This window comes from Pagrus pagrus (assembly GCF_965226575.1).
Source record: "Pagrus pagrus genome assembly, chromosome: 11".
Lineage (NCBI taxonomy): Eukaryota > Metazoa > Chordata > Actinopteri > Spariformes > Sparidae > Pagrus > Pagrus pagrus.
Genome location: NC_140195.1, coordinates 21,065,350 through 21,087,751, shown reverse-complemented (window position 1 = coordinate 21,087,751; position 22,402 = coordinate 21,065,350). Strand labels below are relative to the sequence as shown.

The 22,402-nt window shown below is 39.7% G+C and overlaps 2 protein-coding genes across 6 annotated transcripts; one reads left to right on the top strand and one right to left on the bottom strand.

The window, feature by feature from the left end:
• Positions 1-477: 477 nt before the first annotated feature.
• errfi1b (ERBB receptor feedback inhibitor 1b) lies at positions 478-15,727 on the bottom strand. Of its 4 annotated transcripts, none has more exons than XM_084366419.1 (6): positions 15,660-15,727; positions 14,892-15,011; positions 14,161-14,278; positions 4,896-5,054; positions 4,032-4,111; positions 478-3,014 (listed from the first exon to the last, which is right to left on the bottom strand). In XM_084366419.1, the coding sequence occupies exons 4-6, from the start codon at positions 4,940-4,942 to the stop codon at positions 2,047-2,049; spliced, it is 1,095 nt and encodes a 364-aa protein (XP_084222545.1). In that variant the 5' UTR covers positions 4,943-5,054; positions 14,161-14,278; positions 14,892-15,011; positions 15,660-15,727; the 3' UTR covers positions 478-2,046. The 4 variants fall into 4 exon arrangements, with proteins under 4 accessions (XP_084222545.1, XP_084222544.1, XP_084222546.1 ...); XM_084366418.1 differs by having other exon boundaries at positions 14,161-14,248; XM_084366420.1 differs by lacking the exon at positions 14,161-14,278.
• Positions 15,728-17,131: 1,404 nt separating this feature from the next.
• Positions 17,132-22,235, top strand: LOC311265086 (coiled-coil domain-containing protein 63-like). 2 transcript variants are annotated; one of them, XM_084366416.1, is made up of 13 exons: positions 17,132-17,310; positions 17,728-17,803; positions 18,080-18,179; positions 18,317-18,506; positions 18,609-18,722; positions 18,813-18,926; positions 19,217-19,284; positions 19,557-19,732; positions 20,487-20,597; positions 20,686-20,765; positions 20,870-21,038; positions 21,501-21,670; positions 22,006-22,235. In XM_084366416.1, exons 2-13 carry the CDS (start codon positions 17,752-17,754, stop codon positions 22,111-22,113), a joined length of 1,452 nt encoding a protein of 483 aa, XP_084222542.1. In that variant the 5' UTR covers positions 17,132-17,310; positions 17,728-17,751; the 3' UTR covers positions 22,114-22,235. The 2 variants fall into 2 exon arrangements, with proteins under 2 accessions (XP_084222542.1, XP_084222541.1); XM_084366415.1 differs by having other exon boundaries at positions 17,133-17,310; positions 20,683-20,765.
• Positions 22,236-22,402: the final 167 nt, after the last annotated feature.

Genomic DNA, 22,402 nt, shown 5'->3' with positions numbered 1-22,402 from the left:
GTCTATTTTAAGTTGACGGCTGTAAGCACATGTAAGCATATCCCTTACAATGATTAGCTATAATGTAAATAACCTAATATCAAGCTCTGATAGCTAAAAGTTCATCAAAGGAAACCTGTAATGCTTTTTTGTTTTCTCCTGTCCTTCAGTGTTTTATAGGTTCTCGTGCATGTAAAAGATCTTGAAAGTTAAAAAGGTCAAAGTGTGCACCAACAGCAGTCAGCAGTCCCTGCTTCTTCCATTCTCTGCTTATGATTTTCTTTAAGGAACTATGAGTCAATAACTAGCAACTAACTAGCAAAATAAATAGATATGTTTCCTCTCTTTTCAAAAAAGGGCATGTAGTTTCATGAAGATTCAAGGTAAATAAAAATAACAATAGATTCATAAGAGCTTAAGTCAAACAGACCAACCAAAAAAAAGCTTTCCACTTGTATATCATAGACCTGGTGTGGAAAAAGGACAATGGCTATATCATAGAATGAATAAGTTATTTTATTTCTATAAATAGATTAAAAACAAAATTTTACAATGATTTACTTTTGACACAGAACACATTATGAACAGCCTTTGTTTGGGCCGACACACAACCTTCATGAGAACTTCCAACCTGTTGATGTAACAAAGGTTGTAAACGTGGGTCTGCACCTCGACAGTGTAAACGTAACATGTTTTCCTTGCCAACACGCACAAAAAAGAAGCATTAAAGGCCCAATCTGTACTTTTTTGACCATATATACATTATTCAAACAAAATACACAAACAGTTTAAAATAATTCATCACGATTAAAAGTTTGTCAACTGGTCATAATGCAAATTAAGGCCTTTTTTACTCCTGTTTAAAACCACCACTGATGTAAAACCTTTGACAGCATCAGAAAACATTAATGACTTGTTGAGTAATGTATTAAAATACCCATTAATCAAGTTTCAGTCATGTGCTCTGTGTGGGAAAGTGGGAATGCTCTTTGTTTATTTGCTAACAGAATTTTAGAGCTGCATTAATCAATTAATCAACTTGAGTTATTAAACAAAATGTCAACATTTTCTGATTCCAGCTTCTTAAATTGGATTTTTTTTTTAAACTCCTTTATGACAGTATCCTGAATATCTTAGGGTGGTGGACAAAACAAGACATTTGAGGAGTCATCTTGGGCTTCGGGAAAAACTGATCGACATTTTCAGTCATTTTAAAGGCCAAATAACGAATCAATAAAATAATTGCCAGGGAATTTTCTTTTAAATAAATTTAACTTTGTGCACACAAGCACAGGTAGGATGTAAATTGGTATAACTTTGAAATAGACCACCAGCTTTCTGACAGTGAAAGCTGCTTGCACACTGAAACAGAATCAAAAGTTAGTGTGTCAGGTGATGCGTTCGATATCACTGAAGTTCAAAACGTGTTTGGATCGTGTTGCGTCGTTCTAATATCGGACACAATGTTCCATTTATCCTAAATCCTAATGTGAGAATGATTCAGCAAAACATTACATCTATCAATACATTATAACTTGGATTTCAAGCAGCATTGTCATAAAAAATAACACACGAGGGATGAACAGTCTGGCACAAGCCCAGCTTGTACATACAGTAATTTTTTGCTCTCTTGTAAGAAATATAGTATTAGCTCAGGTTGCTTTAGTGATGTGAGCATGAGGCCGTCAGACTTAACACATGAATGAGTGATGGGACATTTTCCCTGTGAGAAAACTGCATATCTCAATAAACCAAAGCTGAAAATATTTATAAGAGGTAAATATCTCTCCATTATTAGTGAAACTGGAATGTTATGATGTTTTCCAGGCTGATATCGAGAAGACGTCAATAAAATACTGACCGGTAAAATGTTCAGTTCACACAAAAACTCACTCGCAGTATTGTGAGTATTGTGTGACATGAGTGATCTTAAAATACATCAGTCATTTGAAATAACCCCAAAGTGACATTAGACGTGAATCTTTCCACTCCGTATAATAGGTCACATGGTTATTTATGTCAGTCACAGTTTTGAACTCATCAAGGTTCCCACATTAGCGAGCGTTTCTATCTGTTCTGCCACATGCTGCTGTTTCCAATCCTGGCCGGCTCACTCAGGAGTCTTTCTCGTCGCTCTGAGAACGCCGGTCGGCCCGGCGGCAGGAGGATGTAGTGTGTAGCGCTGGCCTGTCTGCCGTCCTTCAAAATGGGAACGATGCAGGGAGAAAACTGAGCTGCAGGTGGCGCCCTTTCACTCTGCTGTCTCTGTAATGCCTTACTCACATATTTGGGGTTAGCAGCAAAACTCTGAGTGGCAGGCATCACACCGTTGATATAAATCGGAAGGCTTTTGGGGCTTGGGGTACGTGGTGGGCAGGGAGGGACTAAAGGGACCCTCGGAGGAATTTTGGGAGGCTTGTCCTCCTCGTTCTTTGAGAGAGCAGCAAGTTTTGGCGGGATGGGGATACGAGGAGGGACTTGTGGCTTGTCAGTGGGGCAGGTGGTGATGCTGCTGTGGCCTGAACAGGAAAACCGTCTGGATGCTTGGTGTTGGTCTTTGCTAAAAAAAGTATCTGATGCAACATGCTGGTGATCTTCTCTCTGGAGAGGTAGTGCCCAGATGTTGGCTCCAAACCCACTTCCTCGACCTGACGGTCTGTCCTCTCTGCTCGGCCAAGAGAAAGCGATGGAGTCAGGACCACCAGACCTCAAAGAAGTCTCCTGGTAGGCGTAATTTACTTGGCCACAGTCTCTGTTAGTGCCCCTGCAAATAGATTTGGGGCAGCTTTTGGGCAAAAGGCGTTGGCGGTCACTGGTAAAAAACTCCACCTCACTGTCAGCAGCCTCATCTGACATGAGCTCCTCAGGGTCAGGCAGAGGTGGCAGGGGTTTGGCTTCTCTCTGATGGCCCCCAAATACTGACCGTCTCTGGGAAGAAGGGACCACCTGGTCTCCTTCATGGGGCAGAGGGATGCTGTCAGAAGTTAGGCGGTAAGTATCAGAATAGAAAGGAGGCTGGGAAACGGAGATGTTGCCTGGGAAAGGGACAGACAATCTTGTATTAAACAGCTGAAATCTTAAATTGTACGGTGCACCAAGATACTGTACTGCTGTTTTGTTATACAAGGTTTTGCTATCACTGTTGTTTCCTTCAGTGTGGAAAACAATTCTCAGCGGAAGAAACATGGAAAACAACTTGTAGTGAGAAAAAAAAAGCTTAACTCAAGTGTAGTGATGGTGTAGGAGGGAAGAAATACCAGGGGGAGTGAGCTGCCCATTCTAGTTAGAAAAAAATCTCCTGCTTTGCTGAAGGTATCTTACAGGAAACGGGAGTGAAAACATGTTGAAAACAACCTCTTGACCTATCACCCTCTTCGTCAAACATCAGCCACAACACCCTGATTAACACAGGATTCGTCATTATCTGCGGGGCAGGCCATAATCTTAACGGAGCTTCCCATGTCCTTCTCTGTGGAAACATCCGATGTGCCCTAGACTGCAGGAACAGCTGGTGACCAGGGAGCAATAGCTTCCCCTCCTCCTTCAACCAGCTCTGCTACACAGCTCAGTGCAGTGATGACGAACTCACCTTAACCCTGTCTACACGCCGTTTTAGTCAAACAGGGTTAAACTCTTTAAAGTGATGATTTAGTATAGCAAAACATTTAGAACACTTTAAGTGTTTACAAAAATTCAAAAAGATTACAAGTAGAGTCAAAATGTCAGCTGCTGTAACATATTATCAGTGTTTGGTTCAATTATATTTAATTTCACAGATAATTCATAATCATGTGTACTGTGTGTCATGTTCCCTTCTATCTCAAGGTTTTCAAACTCAGACGAATCTGAAAACAGGTTCTAGTAGCAGTACCTTTTCCAAAACCATTCCTGCAATTTTTAATGATCACAGTTTTAAATGAATATTAGAATATTCAGAGGAATATTAACTGAGATTCTGACAAATTTAAACCATCACAAGTGTCAAATTCTTCCAAATATAATCACTCATATGTAAAATAAATAAATAAATAAATACAATGTGAAGGACTCACAGTTAAATTCCTTGGACATTTGCTGTTGTTGAAGCTCTGTCAGGTTGTGATCCATGTCAGCACTCAGGCGAAAGCACATTCTGCGGATCAAGAGAGGTTGAGAAATCCATACAGAGCCGTGCATGTGTGTAAATCATTCCTGCACATAACCTGACATGAGTAAGTCATTATAGATGAAATAACAAGCATGACATATGCTTTAACAGAACATGTGCTCTACTCTGCTTTAGGTTCATTTACATGATGTAACAGCATTGGAAGCTGCATGATGTCTCTTCTGAGCCACACTCTTCATGTATGCTTGCTCATTATTTACCTAATATTGTATGTTTCTCCATATTATCTTTATTTTAACACTGTTTACTCTGAATGTACAACATCTAGAGAATGTCTGTCCATCCTGGACAGATCCCCCTTCTGATTTGTTTTTTCCCCATTAAGTGTTTTTTTATGTAAAAGGTTAAACGATGAGCGATGAGCTTGTTGAGTTTTATTAGCGATTTTTCTGCCTGTTTATTCATGTGTCTGTTAGCAATGTGTCAGTATTACATGACAAAGTATGTACAGGAGATCCCTCCACATTTCTTTTGGAATTTCTTGTATTTATGTGAGTTAATGAGTTAGTGAGCCGATATATGAATGTTGTGCAATGCCAACACAGTATTTTGGGTTTAATAGATTTTTATATATAACATATCCTCCATAACAAATGTGGTAATTAAATCAAATTAAGTATTTAAAGTATTTAATATGAATTTTCCCAAAATGATACTCTTAAAGTAGTGTTTATATTGTCACACTGTGTCGTAATAATTGATTATTTATTTATTTGTTTGCTCATGTATTGGAGTGGCGTCTGCGTACCTGTTCAGGTCATGCTGTCCCCAGTAGTTGTTCTGACTTGCGGCCATGTTGTTGCAGAAACTGTGATCTCAAAAAGCGTGAAGTTCTGTTTGGTATCGGTCTAAAGCTCCAACACAGGTCAGCTCCATCAAACCCATCGCGGCTTCATTCTAGTACAAGCTGTTGGAGACAAACAGAAAACTGAGCGATGAGGGATTCACCCAGCTATCTTTAAACTTGTATATTCACATCTTGTCATAGCAGGTGTGTCATAAGTAAGCTTTAAACACAAGGAACATGAAAAATAAATGTCCACATTTGGCTTTTGCATTACATCACTCCTCTCACTTGTTCCGATCACACCTTCATCAGTGTGAAATGCCCGTAAACAGGGAATATAAACAGTGTACATCTGGAGTACATCCCCATGCAGCACACACAGCTGTGCACTCATCCAATGAGGCAGGTCAAAGGTCTAGAACAAATACTTATATATATATATATATATATATATATATATATATATATATATATGTGTGTGTGTGTATATATATATATATATATATATATATATATACACACACACACATATACATATATACATATATACATGTATAATAATATTTTGTGAGAGTAGTAAGCATATTTACTTGGTACAGTAAATAACTGCTCACATTCCTGAATCACTGCATTGTTTTAGTGGAGCCTCTAAGAAATAACGACAAAAGCCCAGTAAATAACTTCAGTCTGGTCTGGCAGCTGCCATCTGTGTCTCTTTGTGGTTCCAGCTTAAAGTCATTTGTCTGATGTACAGAGAATTGCACAACCTCTGGGTCAGATGTGGGAGGGTAGCACAAGTCCTCGCTCTCCTTCCTCTCTGTGACCATGAAACTCTGCAGTATCCGCCCTTACAACAGGGGCTAATTGTGCAGCATTCCTGTGATGCTGACGGACACACTCCAACACTTAGACAGCACACCAAAGGACAGCGACAACACCAGCTTCACGGTAATCGTGATATGAAAAATGGCAGTTATAATAAAGCATTTGTTCAACCAAAAAACTTTTGTTTTCGTTCCTTTAAGGGTCATTATAACCAATAATTGTGTAATATTGTGATACCATGAAACCTAAGGACTGAAATGAAAGTTTGTACAGTCAGAGAAAGTTCTGTTGGTAGTAAAATGAAGACATGTCAGGCCATAGTTAAATTCATGATTATATAGACAAACCTAGGTCAAGTAAAGATAACCTCAGAGATGCACCAATATAGAATTTGTAGGGCTAATAATGATAATAATATGTTTGTTGTGACCAATATGATAATGTTATCTTAATCATACAGATGCAAGAATGTGAAGAAGAAAATAAATCTCTATTTTAAGCATAAGTTTATTTTTTCTAATACAACAGAGTGCAGTCACCATCCCTAGAATACATTTATTGTAAACTTGCTTGTAACCTTACTTCAGGCCTCATCTCCTTATTGACCAGCATATAAAGGCTAAGAAAACATGAGAATAACCCACTTACAGTTGGACTAATGACTGGTTACCTAAAGCTATTGAACTGCACTGTTTAGAAGGTTACAGTCCTGTATCATCATTCATCCTCTCCTAGGTCATCCTCTACAGAGCAGAGCAGAGGAGAGAAGAGCAAAAAGGGACAGAATCCCCATCCTGTAATGTATCGGCTAAAATTCCATGATACAATAAATGTATTGCCAAATAATATGTGAATGGTGCGATGAGACTCACTACCTTGGCTTTACTCACAAGATGGAAGGTCAAAGGTTAAACAGTTGGACAATTTAAGTGTCGGTAAGACTCTGACATGTTGCAGCTTCCAGCAGGGATGCTGCTCCAAACCTCATGGCTAAGTTCCTGTCTGTACAATTAAACCATGCAGCAATTCACCTGCAAACCATTAATTAGTAACCCGCCCCCCCGACTCCTACAAAGCTAGGCCTCAATTTGACTATCATACTGCAATCTTATCCTTCCAAGTCCTGCTTTGTTTCATGTCACCAACAGATCTGCAGCCAATGTGGGAGGAAACAATGCAGAGCATGCATAATGCAACAACAAAAGCCACTACAAACAAAACAGTGGCCCATGCGTCTATTTGAATATTTATGTCATCCTTAAAACAACCGACTGTGGCGTAATTTCCGCCAGTGAGCTTCGGAGATGGAAGACGATGGACAATTATGAATTCTACCAGCAAGTACTCAGCGTCCATGAATGGAGCCACTCTCAGCCATGAATGGGCCTTTGTGTCACTTTGGTGTGCAGTGAAGCAAGCCTGAAAATACAAGTGAACTCTCCCATGAGGTTAAGACTGAAGATACGCCATGGAGACAAGCAGACATGGCCAAGGTATGAGCCTAAGCTGCAAATCCCCTGCAGGAAGACTGTGTGTACTGGCACTGTTAAAAAAGACAAGCCAGAGGCTAAGAAACAGTTTGTTTATATCGTGCAGGAGCCTGGATGTGTCGTGCTTGGCTGTTCCCTCCTCACTTCTTGTGGGCAATAAGCCATTCATTGACTGGACCTTTACAAATGATTTAATCATGGTGCTGTATGTGCTTAACATCACCTAATTACAACTTGCTTCATACTCTAGTGGCCAAGTAACACTCGTATCTTAGCAGGCTGTACAGAAATCTTACCAGGCAGCTTCTTCGTTTACATGTCCACCACAGCATTTAGTGGGCTACAATACTAAAAAAAAATGCAGTTGTATGTGACTTAAAAGGTCTCAACACAGTATTAGATGAAACATCCTTTAACCAAACAATCCAAACAGACAACTGGAGTTGATTGTATAAACTAAATGTGTGCTTACTCTACTTGTATTGGTTTTTAATGGGCCAAAAGTGTGAGACCCGTCTGACTGATGCAGTTCATTAAAGCATTCACTTGACCGTGTACAGCATGATGGGAAACAATGGGCATGACCCAGCCATGTAGCATGTGGGGAAATGAATGCGGTTTGTGGTGAGATCAAGACATCTGAGTAAAAAAGCTTGAGTGTGTAAGAAAGGATGTGACATGAGTACATTTTATATTTTCATATTCTTGGTCCATGAACACAATGATGTATCTCTAATAAATGTAGTGCTAACAGTGTGCTGGAATACAATCCTTTCATTCACATCTTTATAAAAGAAAAACAGTCTATATGACCAATAAATGCTGCATACTGGGCCAATATTCACTCTTATTTTAATCCTAAATTAGCCTTGTTTGCACAGCCTCAAGACTTTGCCCGCCTACATTGCACTGTTCATACAGTTGAGTAAGCATGTGAAAAATAAAACCCTTGAATGTGAATCTAGACTTAAATCCTGCGGACTGTGGAAACGATATCCTGGTGAATCATTACTCTGTGGGATTGGCTCATTTGGTTCATGAACTACTGTAATACTGCCGTTTACTCAATAAGGGGCACTGAGTTTGCTATGATATGAATCATTTAAATACTTTTCAGATTATTAAGAGCCACAATAGTTTACAGAACCTGATTCAGTCGGCGTAGAAAAGAAGAATTTACAGATGAGCTGATTCTCATTTGCTCACAGCCAGCAGGTGTGGAAGTTACCCAGGAGACTGAAGCAGAAATGTGCCACTTTGTGAGTAAGTGGGTGACAGCTGTAGACTGTCATTTTGACTCAGTTATGCTCTAAATGAATCATTTCAGTCATTAAAAGGTTTGCATTAATATTTAGGTAATAAAACAATATTATAGTCTTATCAGCTATCCAAAGTTGTATTTTCTCAACAAAAAAAATGAATGTGCAGCTTTCAAATGTGACTTGAAGCTGAGTGAGAATAATATACAATATAAACAATGTTCAACATTTATCTAATTTTATACAATTTCAACACAATTTTAAAGGTAACATGGAAATAGTCTAACTAACTAGTCTATCAGTACAGCTGCAATTTTCAGTGCATTTGAAATAATATTGTTACCGATTAAAATACATTATTATGTAATGTATTATTTATTTAGTAGGATAAATAAGTAAGTATCCATATAGGGTACATACAGATATATTCAGATAGCTACATATAGATTGATATTCTACAGATACTAGTATAGATACAGTACATGTATATAGAAATGTACCAAATGATTATTAGTAAAATTATTAATTTCTCCCATGTCGGCTCCTTTCAGCGCCCCCTAGCGGCTGACCGGACCAGGAGCCACAGCTCACCCATCCCGCCTCGATGGGACTTCTCGGTCGGACATCAGGGAGCCGTGCAGCGGGTCAGGAGAACAGTCTGTCCCGCTGCTCACTGCTCACTCTAATCCCGACAGACGGGCTCAATCAGTCCGTGAACTGTTCAACTAAAGGCTCTTCTTCAAAGAAACATCTGAAGTTACGGTAATCCTGCTCAGCGGTCAAGTCTACCGAGTCTTTGGACATTTTAACGTGAACTTCCCGGCGCGGATCAGTCTGGTCCTGCTCCGGAGCCAGGGTTTTAAATAAGCAGCCTCACCCGCTCAGATCACATATAAAACTGCCCCTGGTCGCTCAGTTTAAGTGGATTTAAAGATACATTTCCCATCGATTAACATAGTATTTTCCTGGCTAAGTAGAATGAAGTCTTACCATGAAAACACAGACTTCTTGTCCATCACGTAAAGCCGGGCTCGATCGATCTGTTCCAGTCCAAAGAGAGATAATCTATCAGTACAGTACGAGCCAGTCGTCTCCCACTGAAAACTGAACCATGTGCAACATCCCTCCTCTGTCAACAAAGCTGGGAGGCGAAACTCATTTTGTCAGAGTGACGCGCTTTTCCACATCTCCTTATAAATGCAAGCAGCACCCCGGGCACTGTACTGTAACTCCACCCAAGCGCCTCTTAAAGGGAAAAAATACCCCGAAAAATACTAACCATTAGAGGAAAATACACACCAATAGAGGAAAATACACACCATTAGGAAACGTTCCTGTGGCTTATAAACAAGCAGTGGTGGAAATTCACTAGACCTACATTTGTGTTTATTTAGTTGTACATTACTTAAATAAGTGTGGGTTTTTTTCTCTTCCACTTATTTTCAGAGGGAATTATTGTTTTTTTTTTTTTAATCCATTACATTTAACTGACAACTTTACAGATTTAAATTATACAGACATAAAACATGATCTCATTAAATATGATGCAATGGTCTTGATTCAATTACAGAACAAGTTTAATTAGGCTCTTTTTTTACCATTACGAAGTCAAATTATGCAAATAACATGATCATTCAGCATAATCGGTAATTTTACTTATTTTACTTATTATTGATTCTTTTGTATAATTTTGCTGCCACTATTTCCATAGTTTTACTCACATCCAGTATTGTGATTAGTAATGAAGTATTATATTATTTAAGGCTCTAAAAACTTCAACTACCACTATGAACCAAATAAATTGTCATTCTAGTGGATTTTCGGTTCAAAATAAAGTCCAGTTCAGGTACAGCTGACACCATCCACAGAGTGTGTCCTCACTGCCAGTGGAACAGAAAACCTGTGGAAATCAACAGACATGTGACTAATTCGAGCGGAAGTCTCTTAGCATTTCATTAGTCTGTTATCTATTCAGTTTTAGTATTTCAAGATAATTTATGTGAATGCTCATAAATAAGAAAGCAACATTTCCAGTTTTTGCCGTCAAGGTTTCCCGACACAAAGTAACTCGATAGCAACAAAGCCCAGAGACCTCCAGATTTAGAATCATTTTTATCTATCTTGTGTAATGAGTCTATGGGAAATCGCCCTTCATAAGGCAGTAAACAATTTTGGTCTGACCTGTGTGGGAGTCAGCGAGTGTGTGGGTGGCTTCTGGCACAAGTACAATATACGACTGATAGAGAAGAACGAGGACGAGATTGTCAGCCCAGTCATGGTGGACGCAAACTTGTTTTGAAGCCTCCATGTCACATAGGAGTTCACTGTCTGTGTTTGTCTTCGCCCACGCTGAGAGAGGCAGAAGGACAATACAGGAGGCCATTTACGAGTAAATAACAGGGAAGTGAGTGCAGGCCATTCTTGCTTTTACCAATCCAGACCACACTGAGCCCACAGTCCTCCTCCAGACTGCCAGATAATCTTTTTATTGTGGTAATAATCCAAATAAATCCTCATTAAATATTGTTAAGCACTAAATAATACAACCACCTCATAAAAATGTAAGAGAGATGCCAATGACCTGTGACCTCCCCCAGTCGTATTGTTCAGTTGTTCCACTGTTGTTACACTAATAAAATCCACAGGGTCATATATGAATTAAGGAGTGCCTTATACCTACAGTATATAAACCCACAAAATAAATACGCCACGTGCAATGGGCTTTTATTGCTGCAATCATTGAACGTCTCTCTCCCATCGACGTAATTTGTTTGCTTAAAGGAATACTCATACTTTTTAGCAAATAAACTGTTTGATCAGCTTCCTGTTGTGCAATGCAGCAACTGGTAGCACATGATTCCAGTGTGACATGTGAATGCTGTCAGTTGTCACGTACCGCAGAAATGTAGGAGTAATACTGGTGCAACTCAGATCTTGATTTTGAAACTCAACACTCACAATCCCTCTTGTCTAGTATTGTGTTATGTTTGCTGAAAAAACACCAATGTTTTTGCTGCCAGGACCAGCAGATTTTCTCACCCATGGCTGATCTGCTGTTGCTTCACTGCCCTCTGTGGGCGCTGGTGGTGACCCAGGATGCTCAAAGCTGTGGGGGCTGTTGTCGGGGTGGGCCAGTCTCCCACAGGGAAGGTCAAGTCATTTCCTGCTCTGAGAGACCTCCGTCCCTCACAGCTGTCAGTGCAGTCAGAAGCCCACCTCCCACATCTGTACCCCTCCTCCTTCTTGTGCTTTTTTCAAAGATGTGATGGATTGCTTTAAGGAACTCCCTCAAGCTGCAAAATTTAAGACAGGCCATCAAAGCTGGACCCATCCCAAGGCCTTCTGTTCATGAGTCTTTATGCGCTCAATTAGACAAAAATACCGGACACAACAAGGTTAAAGGTGTCATTTGTAAGATTTGGCAAGAATTCAAAGGTGACTACAAAAATACAGCCATTATCATAACCTCTAACTGCTGCTAACTATAAAAAAAATCAAATAAAATAAAACAAACTCTTTGTAGCTATGTTTGGATGTAGCTAATTAGCTCTGCTAGCTGTGGAGCTAGTGGCCTTATTGGCTATTTTTACATCTTACTCAGTGAACTGAGTGGTGATTGTGGAGAGACAAATCAAGTTTTTATTTCCTTTATGTTGAGTTTGAATGACGTGTGTGTTACGAAGAGTTAAAGTGACGACGAGGAACTTTCAGTTTTTGTTGATTCAAGCAGCCCATTTGGACAAAAGCGGTCCAATCTGTTGTAAAGATCTTTGCTGGCGTGTGCTTGCTTTTGTTTTGGAAGCGAGTGACAGAGAGACTGCAGGATTGATTGTAATGAGGTAATGTATTTATAAGTGATTCTATGTGTGACATATGTGATCGGACTCGAGCATATAAAAATAGCAGATGATGGTCTCGTTTGCTGTTACAGGTCATTTATGATCAGAAGAATCACAAGACCTCGAAGTCACTTTAACAAGGCAGTTAAGCTTTTCTTAGTTCAGAAAGAGCTAATTCAGAAGGTTTATGGTTAATTTTTTCTGTTTCGTCAGGAAAAACTTCACACTTTGTGAGTTAATTTTGTTTACTTATTAATATAGTGGACTCGCCACTCACATAAATCTCCCACATCAACGCTGTTGTTTCTTCATCTGTTGATAACAGTACTTCATTTTTTAAAATTGTTTTAAACTAAAATTCTGGCCACATCTTTCCTATCCCATTTAAAGCAGGAATTAATATTGAGTAAGAATAAACAGTTCATCATCAAGCTGGATGGCTAGAGCAGATCTCAATATCTCAGAAGAAAAATGTCTACCAACCACTCAGTTAACAACGTCCAAAGCTGGAATAGGAAATGAAGTAAGTAGGTGTTAACATACGTGTTCTGTGGTAAATACATTTGTGTAGGTTGATGTGCTGACACAGTGACACAGGGAATTCTCTTATAGAGGAACCAGCTGTGTACAAACATGTAATAGTAATTAGAGCCCTGTACTGACTGCAGACGGACAAGCCTGTGTCTGTTTTCAGAGTCACGGTCGACCTGTCTTATGTTTGAGTTTCACATTCCTTTTAATCGCTGTTGTTCCTGTGAATCAATGTTAGAGGTTGTAGCATATAAAAAGACTTTGCAGACAGATGCTACATGTGTAAGAGGTTAAAATTCCTATCCAATAAATCAAGGGGTTTGGAATGATTGAGTAAGCTTTGTTGTTGGGTGCCAGAGCTGAAAAAAGGGGCATCGTCATCCAACTCCAGACTGAAGTTGCAGTAACTTTGAGAGAGAGAAATTCTTATGAAATTCTCAGATCTAGTTTTTTACATCTCATTGTTACCACCCACGACTTCCTTCATCCTGACATGGAACAGTCATGTTTAATATTTTTATGTAAAAACAGTAAACTGCCAAACAGTGATGTGATACATATGATATATGTTCTTTAGGAGTTTGTTATATAAATAGGGATAAGAGGTTTACAAAAGTTAGAATTACTTTCTGAATCAGTAATCATTCAGACCTTCAGATCTTCTGTAGAGTTATACGTGATCTGAAAAACACACCCTTCATTGAAACTGTGTTAATTTAAATGATTTGCTGTTGGGTCTGACAAGTTGGAGGCGTCAGGAAGGAATCAGGCTCCTCAAATGTCTCTGAGTGGGCTTCGCACCACGGCCTTTGACCTCATCCTGTGAGGAGACAGCTCAGTTATCAAAGAGCCAGCAGCCACCGCGAGGAAGAGGAGGACAGCCTGAAGAAGGATGTTTGTGCTGCCTTTGATTGTGGGGGTAGCTCAGGAACTACACTGAGGGTCAAAGGAAAATACCCTCTGTAATCTATGCTAAATTGATTTGCATTTTATTAAATGACACAAATAGCATTTCAGGCTGCTAACGTATCACGTGGAAAACACACACACATACACAAACACACAGCTTAATGTGTGGTGGTGCGATCCCTATAAAAGACAAGAAAGAAAACACTTTTTTTCCCAGGCTACCAACAGGGAGAAACAAAACCGAGTCAGCAGGCAAAGGAGTGATTGAGGAAGTGGTGAGGAATAAAGTGATTTAAACCCTGTGACATCTGATTTCATGGTGACAGCTTCATTGAACGGCAGAGACCAGAGCATGAAAAGAGTGATTCTTTACCCAGGATGCAGCACTGGAGGCCTGGGCAGCTTTCAGGCTTCACTGTGGGCAGAGGGTCGGCAGGCCTGGTGGGAGGCCTTCCGCAGGCCTGTGAAGTTGATCTCCAGTTCATTAAAAGCTTAAGATGCAATGAGTGAGTATGAGGGAGGGAGAGAATAAGCTTTACATTTTAACTGTATATGGGCAATGAATGTGACTGTGTTTCTTTATATTATTTTGCTCCTCAGTAACAGGAGCAATATAATATCATCAGAGTAAAAACCACAAGTGGTTGGCACTATCATAAGATTGCTCATCAGGACATGGACACATGGTGTTTTTCATTTTGGGTGACCGGATGTGACAGTAAGACTGTCAATATTTGCTTGTCCTCCCAACTTGTTCTAAGGTCAAAGTCTTTTTGACTCACCACATAACACACAGGGCACTTTTTAAGGAAGGCAACGGAACATAGTCAATTTTGGTAATGTTGTTGTTCAGCTGCTGATTATTTACTATGTGTGCCCACGTCATGACTATTGTGCAGAGTAGTGGGGAGGAGAAATGACGAGGCCATCTGTCTTTTTTTTACGCACTGCAGATTTCCTCAGAAAACCATGATTATTTCTTATTAGGCTTTCCTTACCCACAGCATAGCTCAGAATCCTGAGGCATGACAAAGCCAATCTTCCCTCTTCTCCCTCACTTTGTCTATCCTCTCACTCCCACCCTCCTCCCCTTCCTTCTCTCACCTTACTTACTCCCGCTCCATCATTTCCTGTTGAGTCACCGACAGAGCCAGACTTCACCGTGTTGTACAGTTTACTGCTCCACTCCTTGCTTTCCTCCTCCACTTCCTTGTTCACAGATGCCTGTCATGTGAGGAAGAAAAAAAGGCAGCGGGACATTATAACAGCCCTCCAGCAGTTATAACTGGATGGAAAAAGGTAGAGTCTGAGAAAACTCAAGGCAGACGTGGGAGTCTCTTACTGGCAACATGACTGATTCATACAGTAAATGACTCGGAGGATCATAGGATTATTAGCCCGGCAGAAAATTCACCATATCACCCGTCGCAGCATGTCGATCAGTCTATATCATATATCATTATTGAAAGAAAGAAAATAGAGCTTCAAGCATGAAAGGGAGGTGAGAAACATAATGAGAGAAAACAGACTCAACTGATTAAAAAAACATGAAATAGATATATACATAAACTTTCCAATACCACTGAAAGTTAAATTACCTCTTTGGAAAATTTTTCTTTTTGCTATTGGCTGTTTGCAGACTAGTACATTGGGAGGAAGTGATGCTGTGGTGAGGTAAGGCCTCGCGTAAACGTAGGCAGTGCGTGCCTGTGTGTGAGGGAGGGTTGAGGGCAGGGCTCTTAGAAACGAAAGGGCTCTGCGGTGGATTGGTTGAGTCATTAAAAAATACAGCTGCTGACTCAGTTTGCAAACTTGTCTCCAGGAGCACGTCGCCAGTCTTGGACTGTGTGCGTGTGTTTGTGTGTGTCTAACCTGTTCTTGTGAGGACCAATCATCCTCTTAAAGACAGGACAGGGGAGCTCCTCCTTGATCTCTATAACTATGAGAAAGATACAGAAATTAACATTACTCATGTTGGCTCCACTCTTTCAGACACTACATGCTTGTGGTTTGTTTAGAAACAACGCAGAGAATTACGGTGCAGATTACATCAAATGGAAAATGAAGCTTTGCCCGAAGGAGTGCCGACACGGCTGCTGTAATCCTATCCTGGCACCAGGTCAAAGTTTTTCTGTGATTCAATCATTTCGTCATTTCTTCATTCTCTACACACCCTTCTTGCCACAGTAGTGTTATAACTGTGTCAGTCCAGCCAGAAACACAATGCGATCCACATGGGAGTATGGACTCTAGGACACACTCCAGAATTAGTCATCCTGAATGTGTTGCAAGGTCCAGGAATGGTGTGCTGCTGTTGACATTATTGTGTTCAGAGGGTAATTAAAGACACCTCCCTCCATGAAGGAATGTGATATCCTGATAAAATTGCAGAGCTGTTTTACCTTTAGTGTTGTGCAAAATGAGTCAGACTGTGTTGCAAGGACTGTGCACTGTAATTAACCGTTTAGCTTCGCTTACAATAAAAAAATGGAGAAAAGTGATGATAGCAAAAATAATTAGCAGCAGCTGTTTCTGGGAATATACCTGCAGGCATTCTCCATGTCAGCAAGTATAAACCTGCAATCCAGACCCCAAATGGGCGCCAACAGATGAATCCCAAATGAGGATTACGGGAACCCCACATGGGATTCAGCTGTTGAGGACATTTTTCCACTATTGTTTGCTTTTAGAGCATCCACATGGACATTTTTGATTGGTTAGGGTAAATGGTTAGAAGCTCAATGTGCTATCCAAAACCATCTTTAGCTATTATAGGAATAAGCATCATCACCTCCTAGTGAGTTGGTAATGCTATGTTGCTTCTGGTTAGTACAGATGTTGTTTTATCTGCTGGCCTGTGCTAATATCTATGTGTGTAACATTTTAGCACCATTTACAGTCAAATTTCTGTACAGGGGTCAAAGTAGTAACTGTGTACAGTATGTACAGGGTTGTTCTAGTTTAGAAGAACTTAATGATTAATGGAAGTTTACTGAAAGATGAACCTGTTCCCAAACCGGGTGTTGAACCCGGTTTGGTTTTCATCCAGGTTGCCCCGGTTTAGCTCCCAGTATGGGAACAGTTTAATTTCTTTCAGTCGTGAATCAATAGCATGATTTAAACTAGATATCAACCCTACAAACAATATGCAGTATTAATTTGACATTGTATTGTAATTACTGCTAAAATATTACATATAGCACCTTTAAGCACATATTGCTCAGCCATGCCTTTATCACTAGTTACAAAATAATGTTTAATTAAATTGACTTTTAGTTGTATTGTATTTGTTTTACGTTGCTGATGATGTAGCCTCAACAAACTGCTAACGTCTCAGCAGCACATTGCACAACAGAGTGCTAGCGAGCTGGCTTGGAATTAAATAACAGCTAACTGAAGGTTGTGCTTTAATCCTAGTTAGTCAGCTACATTAGCTTTGTTTTAGTTTAACTTGCTAGCATACTGACCAAACGTAGACGGTGAACGAGCACGTTTTGACACAGCTTCGTCTCCATCTATAACGGTAGGACTTGTTTTAACTGTTAACATTAGCTATCTTAAGTTATTTACTTAGAGAGCCGAGGCTAGCTAAAAGTAACGCACCGAGACCAATTAACGTGTTGCTAGTTAATGTTAGTTTAAATAAAGCTAACGATATTTCAGTTAGTGAACTAGCTAGCTGATTTGATATTGTTAACAATTTCAACACTAAGCTAAGTATTTAACCTAACTATAAGAGGTAGCTAATATACTGAAGCCAGTAACTCTTTATTATTTGAACTAATGCGGCATCATTTCTTAACTTCAGTGGCCAACAACCTGTCACTTAGGTTAACGTCAGTTGAAATTAAACCCAGCTGAGCTGTAACTTCAGCTTGTACTGTCACCATGTTAACAAAGCATCACTCTGCAACATCTTTCACGTTACTTTATTCTTCAGACTCAAAGCGGAACATAATTCAGCATGAGCTGGCGATCATCTCCTGTCAGAAGACACTTGCTTTTGGATGCTTGTAGTAAGTCATGCAGCCTCAAATTGCTTTAACATCAGATCAACACGACTACCGCTAGTGTGAACTCCCAGTCTCAACCAGTGACAGGGGTAGCTGCATGTGTGTGTTAATGATGTTACTGGAGGATTATGTTCAACATAATAAGTAAAGTTAATAAACTTCTTTGAGTCACAATACCCCGATTAGCTCAGTATTGGGTATACATCTCACACAGAATCTCTCTCTGTCATAAACCAAATGTATAATTGATTAAACAATAGTTTTGCATCTTTAATGCAGCTGAGACAGACCTGACCGAGCTGCAGCAGCTGTACCGCAGAGCAGAGAGATCCAAGGCGGCATATTCTGAGAAAACTCGAGGCCTGATCCAAAGACACAAGTAAGTGTCCCTTTATTTTACATATTCTTGGCAGCACCAGACCTTTACAGAGATTAATTATATGATTATAGAAACCATATGACGTGTTTGTTCAAACTTTGTGTGTCATTTCTGTGTTTGTGTCCCTGTGTGATCAGACGAGAGATCCAGAGGCTCCAGGATGAACGTGAAGGGATTTTACGCAACCTCAGAGTCTCTCACAGTTGTTTTAACTACTGTACTGATGTTAGTGATGTTCAAGATCGTACTGCCGCGTTGGCCTGTGAAGGCAGAGTTGTTGAGGAGCTGGAAGCGGAAAAAGACAAAGTGGCGTCTCTGAACAATCAGGTGAAGCCGTTTTCCCAGGGACCTTACACAGAATGCAGCCCAGTGAATTCCTCATGATTTGATCCTACTGAAGTTGGCCCTACTTGTTGACTTTGTTTTTAGATTTCAGAATGGGAGAGGAAGCTGTTAGGACAGAGGACTGGCTGGGGAACTACACACGGCAGTAGGAAATCTGAAAAGGGCAAGTTACTAAAGATAAAAAACAAACTTCACAGGGTTAGTCTTAAGCTGATAATCCACTTTATCATAAATTCAAATCAGATTTTCACCAACTTTATGACTTCAAACGGTATGTTTCTATTCAAGGGTATCGAATGCTTCAATAAACTGATGTCCAAAAATGGAGAGTCGAGGGAGGAACTGAAGACACTGCAGCTGGAAAAGAAAAAATTCCTACATGTTCAATCCCAGCTGGAAAAGGTAGGTTGACTTGACATCAGTCAGACCTTAGATTTGAATTTTGCTGCTGATACATGCTACAAATATGTAGCAACTGGGGGAACACAAAGGAAGAGGTACCATTCCTCTTACTTAATTAATTACATTAGATGATTAAACAGCATCTTCACTGCTGGAGAGGTTTGGGAATAGACCCAGACAAGAACTTGATGTTGATAGTGTAGATGTTTTGATGTCGGATGGCCAATAAATGGCTAATAAGGGAATCATTTTGAGACTGTGGACAGTTTACTCTGTGTTATCTCATTCAGGAACTCCGTGCAATTCGCAAGGATATTGGTAACCTGATGACTAAATGTACTGAAGCCTTTGCTAACAGGTAAACCATTCTGTTAGGGTAGAGTGCATGTTCATAAAAGTGACTCATTTAGTTGAGCATGCTAGCTGAGATTGAATGTCAGATGTCCTTAAATATATCCTCCATATCAATTGGAGAACATATTCCATTGCCTGTATATATGTAACAAACTTTAGAGTGAATACTTTTTACAAATATCATTTTTCCATTGGCAACAGCTTAGATTAATGAAGATAAAGTACATCCACTGTGAATAACTGTCTAATTTATTGTCAATTTATGGTTGCATCTAGTGTGGGGATGAAAGAAGGACAGAGGATGCTGAGGGACCAGAATGCAAAAGATGTTGCTCAGTGTTCTGAACAAAGAAGAAATCTGAAACGGGAGTTGTCTTATTACGGCTACTTAAAGGCTTTCATAGACACAAAGGCCAATACACGCAACAGCCACGACGTCGACCACAGAAGAGGTGACTGTAAATGTCAAAATTAGTTTTTGCAATTACAATTCTGTGACCAAACCATAATGTGCATTTGTAGGTATCAAAATATTATTTCAGAGATTTAAGTGTCGGCAACCTGAGTGTACAAAGTACAGCGTGGTGCTATAAGCTGCAGATTCTTGCTCTCTCGAGTTTGTTGCACCTTTTCTACAAGGTCATTAAATCCTTCATCATTTCTGCTGAGATATCTTCTAGTCCTCGATCATAGACTGTTGAGCACAACAGACCACTGTCAGTCCAGGCTAGTGAAGCATCGACTCATAATCAAATAAACTACTGACACCTTGTGTTCAGGAGACGTCACTACTTGACTGAGAATGCCTAGTAAAGAGATTTAAAAAAGGTTTTTCTTTTGCTTCTTATCTTTTATTCTGGGAGTAAACCTTTTTTGAATTCTGATTAGAGGCTGAACATTAATATTATAAATATTATTAATTATATAACTGACTATATTTTCTATTACAATATTACTACAGTATGCCCCCAACTGTGCGTCTCTGATTTCAGTCCTGATGAACTTTTCTGGCCCATTTATGAATTTTCTTTATCTAATAATTAGCCAATTCATGTTTTGTAACCCAAGACTAACTTTAAAAAAAATTAATGCTTTACACCATTCTTTATATACAGCAACTCTGGAGCAAGCTTCAATAACTGGGTATGAGAGGTAAAGTAAGGATCTTGTCATGTATTCACTTCAGTTTCACTTTTGTCCCCGTAGTGGAGAAGTGTAAGCAGTCAGGGTCAAAGGAATTGGAACTGAACGAGTTTGAGAACGCTATGACACATATTATCCTCAAAGAGATGGAGGAAATCGACCTTGACAAACCAAGTAGGTCCTCTGTAAACATTATGTAATTAATGGCATTTCTGCATTTTATCAGCAATCACATTATGTTGTCATATATTCCCATCAGTAGAGGAGCAGAACTACACTTTACTGAACTTTGTCAACTACCAGCGCAATGAAGCAGAGGCCATTCGAAGGCAGATTCCTCAGGTTAGTGTTCTGTGTCTGTTTGTGTTGGAGGTAAAGAGAGAGACAAATAGAAAGAAATATCACTGCAGTTATACACTGTCTTTCATTATGTCTTGAACTAAAAGCTTTGCCGTGAGAGAGAGATCTGTGTGGCTGAAGAGCAGAAGCAGCAGGAGCAGCATCGGGCTCTTCAGCTGACAGTTGCTATCAAACAAGAGGCTACTGAGCAGCAGCTGGCAGTTCATCAGCAACGTGTTCAGTTCATGGAAAAGCTCCTAGATCAGCTCAAAGAAGGTACAGCATCAGGCACTGCTGCATAACATTATTGATTTTTTTCTCATAGTTTTTCTTTTTCTCACTAGTATAAATATAAACGTATATATACGATGCTGGAATAACTGTTGCTTTGTGGTTTGAATGTAACTCACACTAAAGTTAGAGACATGTTCTGGTAGCTTAGCAGAGGTTTACTGCCCACCTAACCAGAAGTGTTGTATGTGGTTATCACTACTGAGTTGTCATTGGTCAGAACATTGACTTGTTGACAGGCAGTGCTGCTCGTGTGATCTCATTGCAAGATCGTCTCTAGTTGAAGATACCATTAAAAAAAGTACATGCACAGATGCAAAAGCAGGCTGTGTTTATTCAGTTCAATTCATGTAAATCTGTTGTGTCTAAGATAGGATAAAAGTTACGACATCAGTCTTGTAGAAATATTGCAATTTTTTAAAAATATCTCACAACTACTTTCCCAAGGTGTCACGTCATTGCTTCAGGTCAGCTATGACAGCTGTGACCAGTTTGGCTCATCTGATAGAATCCAGGACGAAAACATTGAAGAGTCACTGAAGATGGTGGAGGACAGAGTGAATGAGCTTCTCACGCTGCTGTCCTATGTTCACTTCCAGGCAAAGCTCAGCAAGTGGGTATGTGGACAGAAAACGCCATCTCAGTGAAGAACTGGGACACTGTCACAACATTAAAAACAAACCAGTGGGTAAACACAGGTGATATTAATAAAGGCTCTGTTCCATTAAGGTAAGGAGCCTTAATTAATGTGATCCGAAAACAATGTTCACTTACTGTCTTTCATGTCAGTGTGACTGAAAAGGTCTGTGGTTTTTAGTTTCAGGCTTCTGCATATTGAGAGCCTTCAGCAACCTCTTATCTGTGAAAAGAAATTGACAATGGAATATGTGAGCCTAGACACTGATGGAAATACCAGTTGCTACCACATATTAATGTACATTCTCACCTCCAGGACAATCTCAGTACCATTGCAGAGCAGCTCCTGGGAAGCACTGGCCCAGCTGTCAGCCTGAACTCTGCTGCTGCGACCCAAGCACCTGAGTGTGCAGGTATCAAATGATCAAAGACTACTGATAGAGCATAATTGAATGTTATTTGGTGCATGCTTGAAATAGCTGCATGTATGAATTAATGTTTAACCTGCTTATGGTAACTTGGATTAAAAAGAAGTTTGAAAGTTAATGTATGTTTATGTGTATTTATTGACAGTTGTACTTTGAATTCAGTAAATCTATTTCAGTAAGTTAAGCTGCATAGCTCAGTAGTGTTTTTTTTGTGTATTATTTTTGTGTTTTTTACATTTAAGCACTAAGCCTATCAAGAAGCAGTTCAGATCAACTGACGTCAAA